Source organism: Atta cephalotes (assembly GCF_000143395.1).
Source record: "Atta cephalotes unplaced genomic scaffold scaffold00033, whole genome shotgun sequence".
Taxonomy (NCBI): domain Eukaryota; kingdom Metazoa; phylum Arthropoda; class Insecta; order Hymenoptera; family Formicidae; genus Atta; species Atta cephalotes.
In genome coordinates, this window is record NW_012130097.1 from 1,047,691 (window position 1) to 1,064,879 (window position 17,189).

At 32.5% G+C, this 17,189-nt stretch overlaps 2 protein-coding genes across 2 annotated transcripts in view; one reads left to right on the top strand and one right to left on the bottom strand.

Moving 5' to 3' along the window:
* LOC105621339 (phosphatidylinositol-binding clathrin assembly protein) overlaps positions 1–3,670 on the bottom strand; it is a 40,725-nt gene extending 37,055 nt beyond the window's left edge. Inside the window, 1 exon segment of the mRNA XM_012202804.1 lies at positions 3,541–3,670. Within this exon segment, the coding sequence (XP_012058194.1) occupies positions 3,541–3,670 (130 nt within the window).
* A 3,554-nt stretch (positions 3,671–7,224) lies between these two features.
* LOC105621340 (methionine-R-sulfoxide reductase B1) lies at positions 7,225–12,284 on the top strand. Its single transcript, XM_012202806.1, has 3 exons — positions 7,225–7,313; positions 9,027–9,199; positions 11,702–12,284. The coding sequence occupies exons 1-3, from the start codon at positions 7,231–7,233 to the stop codon at positions 11,884–11,886; spliced, it is 441 nt and encodes a 146-aa protein (XP_012058196.1). The 5' UTR covers positions 7,225–7,230; the 3' UTR covers positions 11,887–12,284.
* The last annotated feature ends 4,905 nt before the right edge of the window (positions 12,285–17,189 follow it).

Sequence of the window (17,189 nt, forward strand, 5' to 3'; positions counted from 1 at the left end):
ACAAGATACGTTCTGTTTACAATAAAATTAATATATGCCCTCATGATCCGAAGTTTCGCATGAATTCCACATGAATTTAAGTGACAGTCTATATATTGACAATGAGAGAAAAAATACTTTATATTTATGACTATAATTGTATGGTGAAATAATGGTTAAGAGTTCTATTTTTATAGTTATTTTATTGTTAAATATATTTAATTGGCATCGAAAATGATCGTAAATTATAGTCAAAATATGATAATTATAATCGTTTTCTTCTTTCAATGTCCTTGACTGATAGACTGTCCTTTCTGATAATCAAAACAGATGAAGAAATATAGAAAAATGTTTGAAAAGTGCAATAAACCTGTATATTCATTTCTAATTATTAATTATATCTAATTATTTTCGAAGACAATCATATGTTTTTTTTGGCATATAGAACTAATTATAATTAATTATTATTACTAGTATTACAGCAGTAATAATTATAAAAATAAAGCTCCTGGCCATAATTATTTTACCTTGCAATTATAATAAAAAAGATCAAGTACTTTTCTCTCAGTGTATAGATCAATTAACGCTATGATTTTTTATCTTATTTTTTTTAATAATTGCGTTTGAAGAAAAAGCAACTAAAAGAATAAATTTTGTTGCATTAGTGCTCTTTTATCTTTTACGAATACTAAATTTTAGAACAACTAAATCTACTACGTATGAAAATTTCATTATCGCATTTTCCTTTTATGTTTTATCATTTTCTTTTTTATTTGCATGCTATCAACACGCAACCTAAATAAAAATGTAAACGTCCTTGGTTTAATTAATTAAACCATCATAATCTGAGTGGGAGAACTTTATCTATAAAATTCAAGGTACTGCTGAAGGGTACTTCATTTTCCTCGAAGGGATTTTTATAGATCATTCTCCAGAAGAGTTTCAAATAAATCGTACTAAATCAAATTAAAATTAAAAATCAGATATTAGTAGGAAAAAAAGAAGTAAAAATTTCATTTTAATTTTGTTCGCCCATATGCTTCAATAATATGGCAATAAATGCCAAACAGCTAGAATAAATAAGAAGAAATATTCCGAAGATATTATCGTTGCTCGAAAGATAAAATACGGAAAAAACATTTCTTCAGCTTTTTCTGTTAAGTACGTATTTTGATATGGCATAATATCTGGTTATCTCGAAATAAAAGATTCGTTTTCGCAACTGCGGGCGCAATCCGGTTCGATAGCGAACATCATTCTCGAATTAATATACAAGAGTGACATTTGCATGCGATCGCAATTTTTACTTAAAAGTGGCCGTGTATTGAAATTTACGTGTTTTTAGACTGATCTGAAATTCTAAAGCCGTATTCCCGCTTACGAATGTCTGATGAGCCAGAATACGACTTTTAAATAAATCACGGCGATTCTATATATACTTTTCCCCATCAAATTTCTACAGAAAATTTTAATTTCTCTGTACTTTAAAAAAAAGAACAATATACGTTAAGAGAAAAAAATTATATTGCAGTTATTAGTTATATAATTATAATTTAACTATATTTTATAGTTTTGAGTTAATTATTATTTAATTTTGATTTTTTAATCCAATCTTCATTTTTATAATCTTCATTTTTTAAATAATTTATAGTCATTTTTTATGTCACAATTATAGTCACAAATACAAAATATATTTATAAATATTTATAATTAATATTATTATTACATATTATCATTACATATAATAATTATATTAATAATTATGCATAATAATTATTATATTTATATAATAATTGATTATATTTTTAATTTTTTAATAATACAGATTCATACCAAACTTTTCTCTTAATGTAATGTTTTCGTTCCGTTTATTAATATAAAAAAGAAGTTACGAAGATATCGCAGAGAAGAGAAAGTATCCATTCACTTTTGATGCGTGTAATGCGAGCGTAATATCAATATTTTTATATATAATTCTAATTCACATTCTTGCGTATGCCTGATACGCAATTAACATCCCTGATTCTCCTTCCCAGTATCAAAAATAGCATGTTAATGATCGCACAGGTCGGAGAAAAAAAGCGAATCCAAATCGAACATGCGTAGTACGAGAGGCCTATCCCTTTTCCACATTTCGCTTTCTAACCTTCCTATGCGATACCTTTTTCTTTCCCTTTTTAAAAGTCTGAATGTTTTCATCTTTCAAACGCAAATACAGCTGAAAAGAAGTTCTTTCTAAAATCATTTTCCTTTTGGATAAGGTTACCACTGTTTTAAAATTACATGTACTCTTCTTGAGTCTCATAAAACTTCCCTGGTTATTAATTAAATTAATTAAAAGTTCATACATTTATAAAATTATATTAATAAGAATTGTCAATCAGAATTATGTTCTAGAAATATTAGTTTAAATACCTACATTTAAAATATAAAAAATTATATCCCCTCCTCAGTCCTCTTCCGCTTACGGATTTTTTTTAATGTGCATATAAATCGTTTTCTTATAATTCATTTCATATGGTAACTTTACTCCAAGGGACATGACGATTACTATTATTACACTCTCCAGGAGTTCCATTGTCCACTCAGGTAGCATTCCAAAGCACGCGTTCCTGAACAGAGACACATTTCACAGAATTGTCGCAAGATTATAGCGAGAAGCGTGAAGTGGAAATCCTGTGGAAATCCTACAAGTGCAAGCACACATTCAAGAGAGCGACACAATCGACTTCGATTGCTTTAATTGCCGTACAATGTACATGTCAATGTGAAAAGAAGAATTATAAAGAAGAATATCGCGGTCGATCTCGATCGTGCTTGTCTAAGAAATTAACACCGAGGATTCGCACGAGACCGGTGGAGAGGGCAAGTCGCTCGTTCCTCACCTTCTTTCACGAAAACAGGCAAATAGGAAAAGGTGAGCGACTCGCCATCTCCCTATGTGGTTTCGCGCGTGCCCTCGTTGTAAATCAACAGCAGGAACGGCCACGAAATCGCACCGAAATCGAAGCAGGCGACACTCTGTGACGTCGAGACATCCTTTTTTCTATCAACAATTCCAATCGGAAAATAGATTCCATTTTTTATCAACATTTTTATCATTTTTCTCCCCAAATTTTTGAAAATTGGAGATACGGAGAGAAAAAAAACAGCACTAGGCCGTCCTAGTATCAATTAAAAAAATGATCGAAATGCCAGTGAGGCAGGACGACACTTGACGGATATCGCTGTAAATCCGAGTGTGCAAAAATAATACTATGCTGCATAGAAATATGGATTTATATTATACATTCAAACATGTATCACGGTGCCATATTTACACGGAAGACTATCTCTCTCTAAATTCTTCCGAATGGAATTTCACTCTAAAGAATGAAAATTGAGACAGTTTTGAAAAAGAATGACTTAATGTTTAAGAGCGAAATTTCACTTTTCAGAGTAAAATTCGCTTTAAAAGTTTTAGGAATGAAATAATACACGTATATACAAAGTGACTTTTTCCACACTTGGACTTGGATTTGCAGTGATATCGGTGGGGGCAAACTTTCACTTTTTACTCACAGTCGAGATGCTTCTTTTTGGGGCCGATCATCTCCTCCGTAGTGGCCTTACAGACGGACTTGGCGAGGCCCTGGCCGGCGATACTGTGCCTCGCGGCCAACAGCCTGTCGTTGATCGTCTGTCCCGCCATACTGTCCCGCTGTCACAGAGCAGTGGTAGCAGAAGTCAGCAGCAGTTGACGTTTGCGGCAAAGATCGCGTATCCTCCCTCGATAATTCTCTGCCTTGGCTTAATCTTATCACCCTCGGTTACACCAGTGAAACGAACGACGAAAGGATCGCGCAACGATTGCTTCAAGGAAATGGGGACGACGAATTTCTCGAGGAATTTCCTCGAGAAACGGTCGCGAGAAACGAGGTGAAGTTGGCCGTCCTTGACGCGACGCGGACGGACGGACGGGAGCGAGACTACGGGAGTTCGGGAGCACTCCGGATTAACTTCACCTCGTGCACAACACCACGACACGATCACGATCACGACACGACACGACAAAGCCGTAGACGAGGCGCTTACCGCGCGAGGCGTCCGCGACGTCCCGCTCACCCCGATATTATACTCGGCCCGTCGTGCGCTGCTTTTCCGGTCCTCCGGCACCTCTCCTCGTTCACTCTCTCGTCCTCCTCCTGCTGCTCCTACTCCTCTACCTTCTCCGCCTCTCCTCGTCCGCCGCACTACTTCCTCGGGCCGGTTCCTGCGTTCGCGTAACGGAGCCCGCCGCGATTTTTCTCCGCGTTCCACCAGCAGCGGAGCCAAGCAGCTCGCGCTCAGCTTTAACGGCTCAGCTGGACGGCGTTACGTCGGCGGCTGACGGCGACAGCAGGCTCCTTCTATCTGCCAAGATGGCGGCCGCGCTCAGTGCCGACACTGCCGACCCGACACTGCCGATCGCGGCGCGCGCCACCCCGCGCCGACCCGGCCGACCAATCACGAGCACTCGCCGCCGGCTCCGCTATGTGACGTCATTCCCGTCATTCTTACTCGGAGCAACCGAAATTTGAAGATCAAACGAAAGCGACACAGATCGTTCGAATCAATACCGGTTAATTTTCGATTCTTCCAATATTTTGTTTCGTTACTGGAAGAACGTTTTATACTCGGAATGAAATTTTTTTACGACTTACAAGCGATATTGGCAATGCGATCTCCTAAGCTGCTCCGACGTCGACCATCGATTGAAAATATGGTGTGAAGTTAGCGCTCGTCCGTTATAGGACGAGTTACCAACGTGCAAATTGCAATTCTCTAAAAGTTCATGATCGAATTAGGGAAAGTATTTCGAATTCTACAATTTTTTATTGTTTATTTTTTCTAAACATGAGATGGTTTGGCAATGAAAAAGACGAAAAACTTTTTTTCTGTATATATGAAAGTCACTCATATAAATTCATACATTTCCATCGCTAATTTTGAAGAACAATAGAGAGAGCGTTAGTTCACGGAAAATGTTTGCAGTTGTTTTAATTCATCTAAATTTTATTACAAAAGATTTATGATAAATCAAATAAAGGATCTTCCTTGAAATATATGTATTGATATTTTAAAAGATAAATGCGTTCAAGCAGAATAACAAATTCATAAGAACATCAATAACGTTAAAATAAATTATTGATTGAAAAGTAATTTAATAAGTACTCATTTTAGAACAATTTTGAAATTTTGATATTGCGATGACTTGTGCTTTGCTTTTTAAACATCGCGTGCGATATATTAATTTTCAATCAATTTAATTTCAAAGTTATAGGAACAAAATAATTATGATTCAACTCTTTTTGTTATAAAATGACGATTATATATTTCAATAATATTTAATAAACAAAAAAATGTGACATTTCAAATTGTAATTGTTCAGTGTTAAGTACTTCGAAAATATATAAACAAAAATAATTTGACTAAAGATCCTTTTGTATTATATCAAATAACAACTTTAATGATATTGTATTAGCTTAATACTTCAATAATTTTTAATAAACATAATTTAGTTATACCTTCATTGTTTGACTTTTTCCAAACAGGTAGTTATGTTTCCATCGCACGTTTACATGTTCCATATGTTCCGTTTACGTCATTTCTCATTGATTGCACAACTTTGATCCGGTTTTTGGTTTGTCCTTCAATGACAATAATATGATATTCGATTCATAATCGAATATCACGACCAATGCAACGCATTTTCTTGTATATATTTCGAAAAAATAATACACCAAAAGAATAACATGAAATAAGGCAAAAAGGATTTTGTGTACAAAAATGAATCGCCGATCGACTGCAAAAAGTTTAATTCAAAAAACATATAAAAAACATATAAAAACATATAAAATATAGCGAGGCGTCGAAAGCAATTGTGGCAATCCTAATTAACAATAATAAACAAGTAAATTAGTTCACTCATATTTTCTGTATGTTTAATATAAAATATCTAAAGAATTAAATGTGCAACTGATCAATATTTTATATACACATAGTCGCCAATAAATTTAAATTTATCATAAATCCGATGGATATATAGAAATAATTGAAAATCACCGTGTGACCGATAATCGGTGACAAAGTTCACGACATTACAGCGACCTGCCTGCAAAAATATATTTGAGCATAAACGAAATTAATTTTTTATTGTTACAGAAAAAGATTAGAAATTAGAGATAAATATATCGTAATTAGAATTGTTATATATACAATTCTGTTTATAATAATTATTATTTAATTCGGAAAAGATTTCAGCTGAAATCGCTTTTGTATTGCTTATATATTGCGTGTTGTTGCATCATTAGATTTTATATTTATATTAAAATAATATCTCGAGATAATAAACCATTTTATTAATGAAATTTTAAAATCAAATTTAAAACAATGTTAAATATTATATCAGATAAATAAATCAGTCAGAAAAAACGAGATCAGTAAAATGAACACTTATTTTAATTGTTAAAATTTACTAATTTATTTAATTAAAAAATTTTTCAAATTGCCAATTTATTTAACTAGCTTTATCTTACCAATTTATATAATTAATAAAAAAATAACTCCGCGTCATTATTTTTCTTTGAACTTTGACCAAATTATAATTAAATTAAACGGTGATTAATTTGTTATATTTTTTCACTATTTTTTGTCATAAATAAAATATCGTGCGAGTTCTTTATATATGAAATCTATGTGGTTGTGTTCCAAATTTCGTTGCTAATCTAGTGCTGAAAATTTATATAGTGTACATAACGTAGACTGCGGTCAAAGTCTGTTACAAAAATGCTTTAAAGCGTTTGATTGATCAATTAGAAGAATGTTACAATCTTTAATTCACCAATCAAAAAACGCTTGAAAACATTTGTAACACCGCGTTGGCGTGTAAACTTGCGTGTAAACTATATAGATTTTTAGCGCTGGCAGTGAATTTTTTTGGAGCAGCTATATTTCTGGAACGTGACTGGAGCGCCAATTGAGGTCGACTCGGTCGACCGCGCGACGAAGCGTGCTTTGCGACTTGGAGCGCGGTTCACTCCGGTTCAGTGCGGCGAAGTTGGCCGATAAGCGTGCGTGTGTGCGTTCTGCACTCGCGAAGTTGGAAATCCAAAAGACGGAAAACGTAGAATTGTGGCGCGTGTAATTCACATTTCTGAATTCTCTGATTCCTGACTGATCCCGATCCTGGTTATCAAGATTCTGCGACATACGTTCCGTACGATCAGGAAGATGACGACGATTAACAAAGAGGAAGCGCGGAAGCGCCTGACGTCGCTGCAGTGGCATGTGACACAAGAGAAGGGCACAGAGAGGTGAGGGCCACATGTATAGAACTTAGAAGACAGCTACTGATACCGGCGTCATCGAGAACGTTTCCAAGGGATTTGTTCACGATGATGACGACGTCGAACGTTTCTGTTTTAGCTAAGATAATAATCCGAGCGAGATCACATTGGATCTGGTTCAGTTTATCTGATTATAGCCCAAGCAGGATAACAGGTCACGATAACGTCAAAACATTAAAATCATCTGAAAAATAATTTTTAGTAATTATTTTAGAATCATTTTGATATGACTTTTTTTTGTTCTGCTTGGAGTCTTATTACGAGGAACCGATCTGAGAATGAGTTTCTTTTGACGATACTTCTAAAGAAAATTTGCCACGCACCAGCCTATTCGAAGCGGAAATCTTATTCTTCTGTTAACAATTGCGACCTACTTCCTGTTATCACGCTCCGTGAGGAGACGTCAGCTGATTCTGTAATGGGCGATCAAAGCGCAACATAGAGTTGCGCAACGTATAATTATATTGCTGACACAGACGGATGTTATTTGTCGTCTGCTCCATATTTACGCAATCTGCCGGGTGGATTCTCGCCGCTTGGTTTGGTTATTTAGAAAAGTATCGCTTAAATTCCAAGCAAGTCGAACTTACTGAAGTAAATAAAAATAATATCAATATATACGTATGTTCGTCCGATACGATTTTATGTGTGTAAAAATTAATAACATAATAGTTATAATATATTAACAATTAATATATTATCCTGATAGTAATCCTACACAATATGAAATATTTCAGAAATTTTTCCAAAATATTTTACTGCAAACTCTGAAATATTTCAGAAATTTTTTATGAAATATTTCTAAAATGGGAGGGGGGGGGGATATATTATAATTGTTCAGGAAATCAGAGTTTTTGAAATATATTCTTCCTTTTTTCACAAAATTTTTTAGAATATTTGAGTGAAATAGTTTGCAATATTTTAAAATGTTTTACAATTATTTATGAAATATTTATATATTAAATATATATAATATTTGAAATATTTTATTAAAATATTTCAAACAATTATTCACATAAATATACTATGTAGGGTATTACATCAATATTATAATTCCCCACTCAACAATATAACTTTCATACTGTGTAAATTTTTTCTGTGAAATTTCAGTCTAAAGAATAAAATTGAATCGTCTTGAAAAAAGAGACTCAATTTTTAATTTTTAAAAATGAAATTTCATCCTTCAGAATAAAATTTATTCTAAAAATTTTAGAAATTATAATATATATTATAATATATATTATATCATATTTATATTTTATTTAAGCACAAAGATTCATTTTGACTGAATTTAGAATTTTTTTTATTTAATTACATTTATATTGTTGAATGAAAAATTACGACATTGACGTATTGCTAATTGAAGTTTGCTAGAATTTCTCACGTTGTCACAAATAAGATGGCAACGTAACATGATTTATTATGGTTGTCATGAATTAAAGATAAAAACACGAATTTCCACGCTCGTTCAAGCATTCAAGTTAATCTTGGATGAGGAACACCGAAATAACTTTTTCAAGAGCGTCCCTTCGTATGTTTGCGCGTGAACGGTCTCATGGCCAGCAAGTTTAAAAATAAGCTATATGTGTCACGGATTGTGACTTCCCTCTTTCCCCTTTCCATCCCTAATATTGCCATTTCATCATCCCCTGACTCATTCGTTTGTTTTATTTGGTGCAGACCGTTTACCGGTTGCTACAACAAGTTCTACGAAAAGGGAACGTATACCTGCGTCGTGTGCGATCAAGAACTGTTCTCTTCGGACACCAAATACGACAGCGGATGCGGTTGGCCGGCATTCAACGAGGTTCTGGATCAAGGACGCATCAAATTGACCAAAGACACCTCTCATGGTAAGCGAGCGCTATTACGATTTACCTTCATTAGCGTATCTTTTGTAATTATGCTCGCGTTCTTAGAATTCACACCTCACGTTCATCTGAACATTGCACAATAGTCCGCAGGTACATTCAAATTACTTAGAATAGGATATCTGTATCTCGTAAATAAGTTTTTGATTCTAACGTTGTACCTGCTCGCTATTTATATCATCATAATCGCAACGTATATAAGGGATCAACAAAATAATGTAAACACCTGAAACATACTATCCACATTTGTTTTATTAATAAGAATTAGGACTCGTCATTTGTCTTTAATACAAATTCTATATTATTAGAATAGAATCATACATGCTTGAATAGTAGCAACTACTACAGTGCAATATTCTTCTAGTTAGCAAAACGTTTAATTGCTTAAAAGATATTAAAGAAGAAAATATGTTTCTCACTCTGCTTTTCAAAATTATTAATAATATTTGAATCAGTTACTGTTTTTGAAAACAGAACAATTTTAGGAAATAGAGTGAAAAGAAAATTTTCTCCTCCATTCCAACAAGGACGTATATTAAATTAAAATTATAGAACGTATGTTAAAAACAAAAATGATGGGCCAATCTTTAATCAATAAAATAAGTAGAGTATTGCCTAGTAGGTGTTCATTATTTTGTTTTTTCTATCATAATTGTACACTTGCATAACATTACTGAGCCTATCCTGGTCACATTTCATTCACTTTCTGCACCTATCCAAAGTAGAAGTCTTTATATTGAGTTTCTCATAAGATTCAATTTTCCATAAAATTATCGCAAATTAATTCGTAGCAAAAATTATGATTATATTGTCACTCACTCCTCGCGCCTTGATGAATGTAAACATTTTCTTGTGTACATAGATATCAGTTTAAAAATATTTCTTATAATAAAAACAGGAACTGTAGTATTCATTTATATGTGATGTATTTTTCTCTACTGTAAATATAATGTTGTATATATTAGCTGAAATTTCCTGTTCTCCTCGGTTCCTGCATGTACTTGCTTAGAGTGTGATTGTGTTAGACTTACATCACTTTTTCTATGAAACTAATACGCCAGCTGTATATTATGAAACATTGGAAATATGACCAATAGGCTAGATACAAATATCTTATCGTGTTAAGAACTGTTTACGAGCATAAAGTTATCGACTGCTCGATAAACATAACATTCTTTCGTTTAGTTTGACTAAGAATAATAATGTAATAATGTCTTCTTTTTACTCGCAAATCCTTAATGCATATAAATCTCATTTTTTAGAAGCATTCGATGCAAATAAAGTTCCTTCGCTTTTAAAATATGCCAGTTGAAATAATAATTAATCATTTGTAAGTGTGTTTCAATACTCACAGCTATATGAATTTACAATATTTCTATAACGTAAGTAAATATTTAATAAAGATGAATATGCCGTATAAGTTAAAAAATATATATATTAGTTACAAATATAATGTAGAGGAGATTGTGAGTGTTTTTCAACAAGAAGAAGAATATCATGTAACACAGTAGTGTAAGATTCCGTGCTTTTCAACTATAGCATAAGTCTACACAATCGTACACAGCTAAAATGCTGTATCTGATTGTATCGTCGTTTTAAATCACTTTATGAATACCAAATGTTTATATTTTATTATCATTTATTTTTCTGGTAATGAAATTTTCTGATAAGAGATTTTAAGATTACATTCAGATAAATTTGGACATAGATGTATAAGATCTTTTTTTTATTTCATTTTGGCGGTGAAATAAAAAAATCTAAATAACGTTTCAGCAATACTGTGTCACATATGATTGTATTTCGTTGCTGTAAAGTATCCTATCTAGACAAGTTGGGATATACTAATTCTTTTAATATTAACAAGATTTTTAATGTTGACTGCTCAGTTATGTTGCTTTAGTTAAAAAGTTGCTTTAGTTAATATAACTGAGTAGTCAACATTAAAAATCTGTTATTATTAAAAAAATAATTAGTGTAATCCAAGGTACAATATGTCTTTAGATATGCCAGTCTTCCTTATACAGTATGTGAGTGCGTAATTTTTGATATTGTCAAGTAAACGTACTATTGAATTGGAAGCGTATAACAAGCGTGTAACAATTAACAGGCAAAAATTAGATATAAAAAATAAAAATGTATATATTGAATGAAATTGTCATATATGTACGCACTTCTTCATCATTATTCTTTTAGTGTCATATGAATGTTAGCTGTCTTCTCATGATTGATGTATCAATCTTTAATTTGATTTTTTTCTCATTTCAAGATCTTTTTAGATCGCTTCTGTTACTTCTTGAAAATTGTATCCGTGAAAAAAGGGTGTCTGTCTGCGTCTAATCACACTCTATTGTTCTTTCTCCTCTCGTCCTCCCTGATCAATCTCCTGGCTACTACCACCACTGAACCACTTCACTCTCATCACTGAAAAAAAAAACAACATCACTGAAAATCGCGCATCGCGTCGAATTAAACGACGCCAACTAGTCGGCGGCAATCTACTACTGCTGATCGCAAACCCAGATATGGTGCGGACCGAGGTGACTTGTTCGAAATGTGATGCACACCTGGGGCATGTGTTCAACGACGGACCGAAGCCTACGAGGAAGCGTTTCTGCATCAACTCCGCCTCCATAAGCTTCCACTCGGCGGGAGAGGAGAAATCTACGTAAAATCAGCATGCGCGTTTATTACATTCTATATTTTATTGTATAATATTTATATAACGAGAATTGTGTTATAAATATCTCGTGTTATAAATATTAAAATACCTTCGTTTTATTTATGTATTGTAAAAAGAAATAAAGTAATAATAATTATCGTCGAGATAAATAGGCTGTCTGTAAAGTGAGTTTATTATTATAGGGAATATTTAACGTTTTATTACTGCTAACGATGTGCTATTAGCAAACATTTCTACGTTATTTACTACATGCGATTGATTGTAATGTTCGATTGTATATGATTTTCGTAACATATTCGCAAAAATATTCCTTTCTACATTAAAGCGTTATGCAAGTTAAGGAATATACTGTTGATGCTATAAAGCGTTTCCGACTGACATTTCACTCGCGACGAGAAGCTAATTCCATACTATCAGTTCTCTTGAATCTCATTGTGTACTCTCTACTTTCGATATTACAAACGTTACATGTACATATCCATATCAAAGTGTAAAAAGTATAGCACCTACGCAGGATATATGTATATCACAGAGAAAGCATAACACTGGACAGATGATAGAAATGTCTAATTGAGAGATGTTATTTTTTCAATAAATGCCATAATATGTAAATACCCTACCTATTCTGACTTAATATATTAAATGAGGAACAAAATACAGCAGTCATCATTTCTCTTTCATCGTTCCTCTTACATAATACCGTTAGGACAGGGTGTTTTGTATGAAGAAGAGAACATGTTTGTTATAAAATGTTTCCTTATATTGTAACGTTTCAAAACAAACTAAAAGGTGTTATAATACAATATACGTAAAATTCTAGGCGTTATTTTTACAATTCATTATTCCCTTTCTATTTTTTTTTGCATTCCCTCGCCTTTTGAAATTTTCAATGGGCATAAAAATTTCACATTTCTTCCTGAGAGACCAGATTTCTGTCGAATGATTTCCGATAGCGATAAATGCTTTTTTTTTCTTACAAAAGTTAAAGGATGAACCTTCCGTCATCAGGGAAGGATCAAAATCGAAGATTTTCTTTTTTTCAATCTGCAGTAAAATAGCGACTTTATTACTATAGGCCTACTTTTTTCTTTCGCTCGGAGATCACAAAGCATTTTCAAAAACATCGTAAAATGCTACAATAAAACATGCATACACACATTTAACATGATTCGCGTATTAGGAACCTATTTTTAAAAATCTAAAATGACGATAAAAATATACGCGCACATAGCGGATTATTAAATGCAATTGGAACGATCATCAAGATATGGATGCGCAAACGGATGCAAAGTTGCCAGCATTTTCGCGTTATATTAAAAGATTCGCCTGCCCGTATTTTTCTCAGAGCTTCTCGTATATTTTTCTATACGTTTGCGATGCGTTTCTATTCGTTTGTCAATGTCAAAAATAATGAGTACTTTCGTAGTGCATCACTTATTATTATTACGATAAGGCATGTCTGGTACAATTTTTGTACTTTTGTTCGCACGATAAAAGGATCATACTGTTATCACAGCGAACGTGTCTACATGCTAAGATGCGCTTCAATCGGGTTGTGCGTCGATAGGGGTAATAATTTTTTGTACAGGCAGTTTTGCATCTCGCGCGATCTGATTTGCAAATAAAAAAAAAATTATAAATGTTAACTGCTAATAACTGTGCTGTTAAAATAATTATCGCGAAAAAAATAACGGAAATATGAAAGTCCTTAGTAAACACCAAAAAAACTCAACAATATAACTTATGTAACACAAGTATTACATTATGTTGTTGAGTTTGAAACTGTAACATTAATGTTATATTACTTTAATTGATGTTGAGTCTCTATCGCTCCGAGATATTTGTGAAAATGCAGGACTCCGCGTCTTTTAATGTTTCTGATCGTTAACTTTAACCCTGGATCGCACCATTATCTTTTTTTTACACATTCATACTTTTCTTTCATTAATACTAAGACGTGCGCAAGTTATTTTGTCTCTTAACTTGTCATAATTAGACCGATTTTAGAGATGGAAGTCGAAGCAGAGATTAATGCTGAGCAATATTTGTAATACACATTCGCGAAATACTGAAGAAGCACGAATTTATAATTTATATACTCTATTTCATAATCCCTGATTCTGTTTAAAGATGCGTTGCATTAAGTTCCTTCGATATACCAGCCCTAAATTCGGTCATAAGCGTTAATACAAACTGAGCTGCTTCTTCTTTCTAACTTGATCAAGTACAGTCAGACATTATAAAAATCTAATCAGGCTTCTTTCAAAAAATGATACTACAAAAAAAAGGAGAAGAAAACAATAAAACAATAAACCTCGTCGAATATTGAATATATCTTATCATATGATTTCTCGTTATCAAATAATATACGGGTTTCCTCTTCTTTTCTTCTTCTTGTTTCGTACGCAATATAAGTATATCGTTAATTTCTCGATTTATAACTATCATATTTATATTCTCACAAAGTCTGAGTTAATATTAATTTATATATGAGTCCTATACATATATGTATAACGAAAAATCTCGATCGATCTATCCATCCACCGCGCGAAAATTGGAAATGTGTAGCTCTTGCAAACTCTCAAAAGGGAAAAAGAATAACATCGAAATCAGAATTAATTATTCATCCGAAATAGAATGCGAATATTCTAGATGTTTTTTTCTCAATCTCGACATATCTTTTTCCTGCTATTTGTGAATATAGCTCTCTCACACAGTTCTAACATCCTAAATTCTTACACTTGAGATAGAAAGCACAGACTAGTACGAGTCAATTTATAGTTGAAATTTACAGAACAAATTTTTCTTTTTCTTCTTTAGATAAGTAGACTCTGCTTTTATCGAAGAAATTAATCAACCACAATATAATGAAATCAATGAAAACATTTAAAATGTTTTAAGTAAATACAAATATTTGTTAAAAATAATTGCGAAAGGCGTACAGAGAGAAAAAATTTGCTATAAATGCTAATCCTATGCCATGACGGTAAATTTATTGCATATATAAGGATTAATTATTTACAGGAAAGAATAAACAAATGTTTATTTTTTCTTGTACTCGCTAACAAAAATTGCAACAATTGCAAAATATTTGTCAAATATACAAATTTGTTATAAACACAAACAAATTTGACAATTAAATTTTGTAATCCCTTTGCGTTTTTAGTAAATTTTTTTCTGTGCGATAATTCAGAAATTTTTATAAATTTTAGATTCACACTCAATGACTTTTCTGATAAAAACAAGAATTGAAAATCTTAAGATTACAAATCCCGAGATAATATGACTAACTAAATAATCATGATGTTTCTTAAAAGAAAATCCAATTTGCAATCGTTGCTTATTTTGTGGCCACACAAAGATGACTTAACTCATTATCTTGTTCTATTGATATGTTATGCTAAAAAATATTATATTTTACATACAGAACAGTAAGGAATTAAAAATTTATATATTCTGATTGGCTTGTATTAACTCATTTTTTCCATCTTCCATCTTAATCAAAGACTATCACTCCTTTCATTTTTTTTCTTTCATTTTTAGTTTCGCCCAGTGGATGTCCTGATTGAATAATAGAATACGTAAAATAAAAAGAATAAAAAAAAACAAGATACGAAAATCTACGAGTCATGATATCGCCTAAAATAACTAAATATTTCCAATATATTCATTTTTCGATGACACGATGACATTCGGATGACATATAATACAACATTAGGAAAGACGTATCTCGATAATGTTCGATGCAAATACAACCATACAGAACCACAATTCGTTCTACACAAAATGTCAATTAAACTCCAATATACATATGCGTATTCGATTATTTGTTTCTTCCTTGTCACGGTGCTAAAACGAAATATTACATATCGTTATACAGTGGTTCATAAGAAATCTAGCGCGAGTTTTCTTTTTTTTTCTTCACGTCTCTAAACGACAAGACAGGCACTTTATAGTGTCACAAAATGCTCCTACGTCTGAACCTTGTTTTACAGTTTCATTGATCTTTCGTTCTCCTTCTTTTTTACAAGACACGTTAAGAACCATTATATTGGACTTACAGCGAAGAACACACGTGATGTGGACAAGTGTCCTCGGAGACATGTTCTTATCAACTAAGTAGTAAATCATGATAGTAAGTTCAATGTCTTAACGTGTCTTTCATTCGCTCTTTTCTTCTCTTTAATGATATAAATGAGGGAAAGTATTCATCTCTTCGTCGTAAAGCTTTAAATTAGCGGCTTCAAACGAGATATGCATTTTTTACGCGATTGGCTAGAGCACGTGTGAACCAATTTCTTTACATTGAATGCCAACATAAAAAAATTACGATATTTAACGATGTAAACGAGGAATTTGTTCAAACAGTTTCTCTTTTAATACAAGAAAACTGAATCAACAATGAATCAGATATTCAGCGATTCAGAATGCGATTCTCTTAAAAACGTTTAAAACAAATTAGGCTATCACTTACACATCTATCGTCGCATTAATTAGATAAAACACACTGAAAACATATTGCTCTGCTTCATCATAACTTCCGTCGAAAAATACAAGTCCGACACGAAGATCAATCTCCTTTCTCTCTCTCTCTCTACGATCTCTTATTAAACAATAATATTAGAATAGGTCCTATGTATACTTGTTCACATTTCTTTGTGGTATTATCTAATAAGGTTCTCGCTATAAATAATATGCGTTTTTTTTTTGCTAACTTCAATCCTTTGAATTTTTTCTTGCTCTTTTTAGAGTTAGTAATACTAGTTTTATATTTTTAGAAAATAACTGACAATTGCTTGTGTTTCCTCGATGACAATCCATCCGAATTGCGGCAAAAGCACGTCACAGGCAACAGTAGATACGGTAAAGCACATACGCATTCCATTTTGTCTCTTTCTTTTTCTATTTCCTTCAAAAACTAAGTTAAGACTTTGTGAGTCCATTGCACTCAATTGTAATTATGGATTTTATCGAGGAAAACAAGGCTTCTGCCGTCAGATCGCTCATAGCTTTTTTCTGATTTAACTTTGTGTTTGTGCTCGCAACGTGCGAGAATCGAGCGTTTCTTTTTTAAAAACTCTTTGCGATCATTTTTCCGATACTTCATCACGGTATCGAATAAGTTCTATCTATCTATCTATATGATCTATATGCGTACGTAATAGATATATGCATGCATATATGTATATATATGACATATAATATTCGCATGATATACACATATGTATGCATATATACATATATATATATATATATATATATATATATATATATATATATATATTATTATTA

Bases quoted from the DNA above. Each gene is read 5' to 3' on its own strand.
- LOC105621340 (XM_012202806.1), top strand. From the start codon at position 7,231: ATGACGACGATTAACAAAGAGGAAGCGCGGAAGCGCCTGACGTCGCTG. The intron at 7,314-9,026 runs GTGAGGGCCACA...TATTTGGTGCAG, and splicing joins CAAGAGAAGGGCACAGAGAG to ACCGTTTACCGGTTGCTACA. The intron at 9,200-11,701 runs GTAAGCGAGCGC...GACGCCAACTAG, and splicing joins GACCAAAGACACCTCTCATG to TCGGCGGCAATCTACTACTG.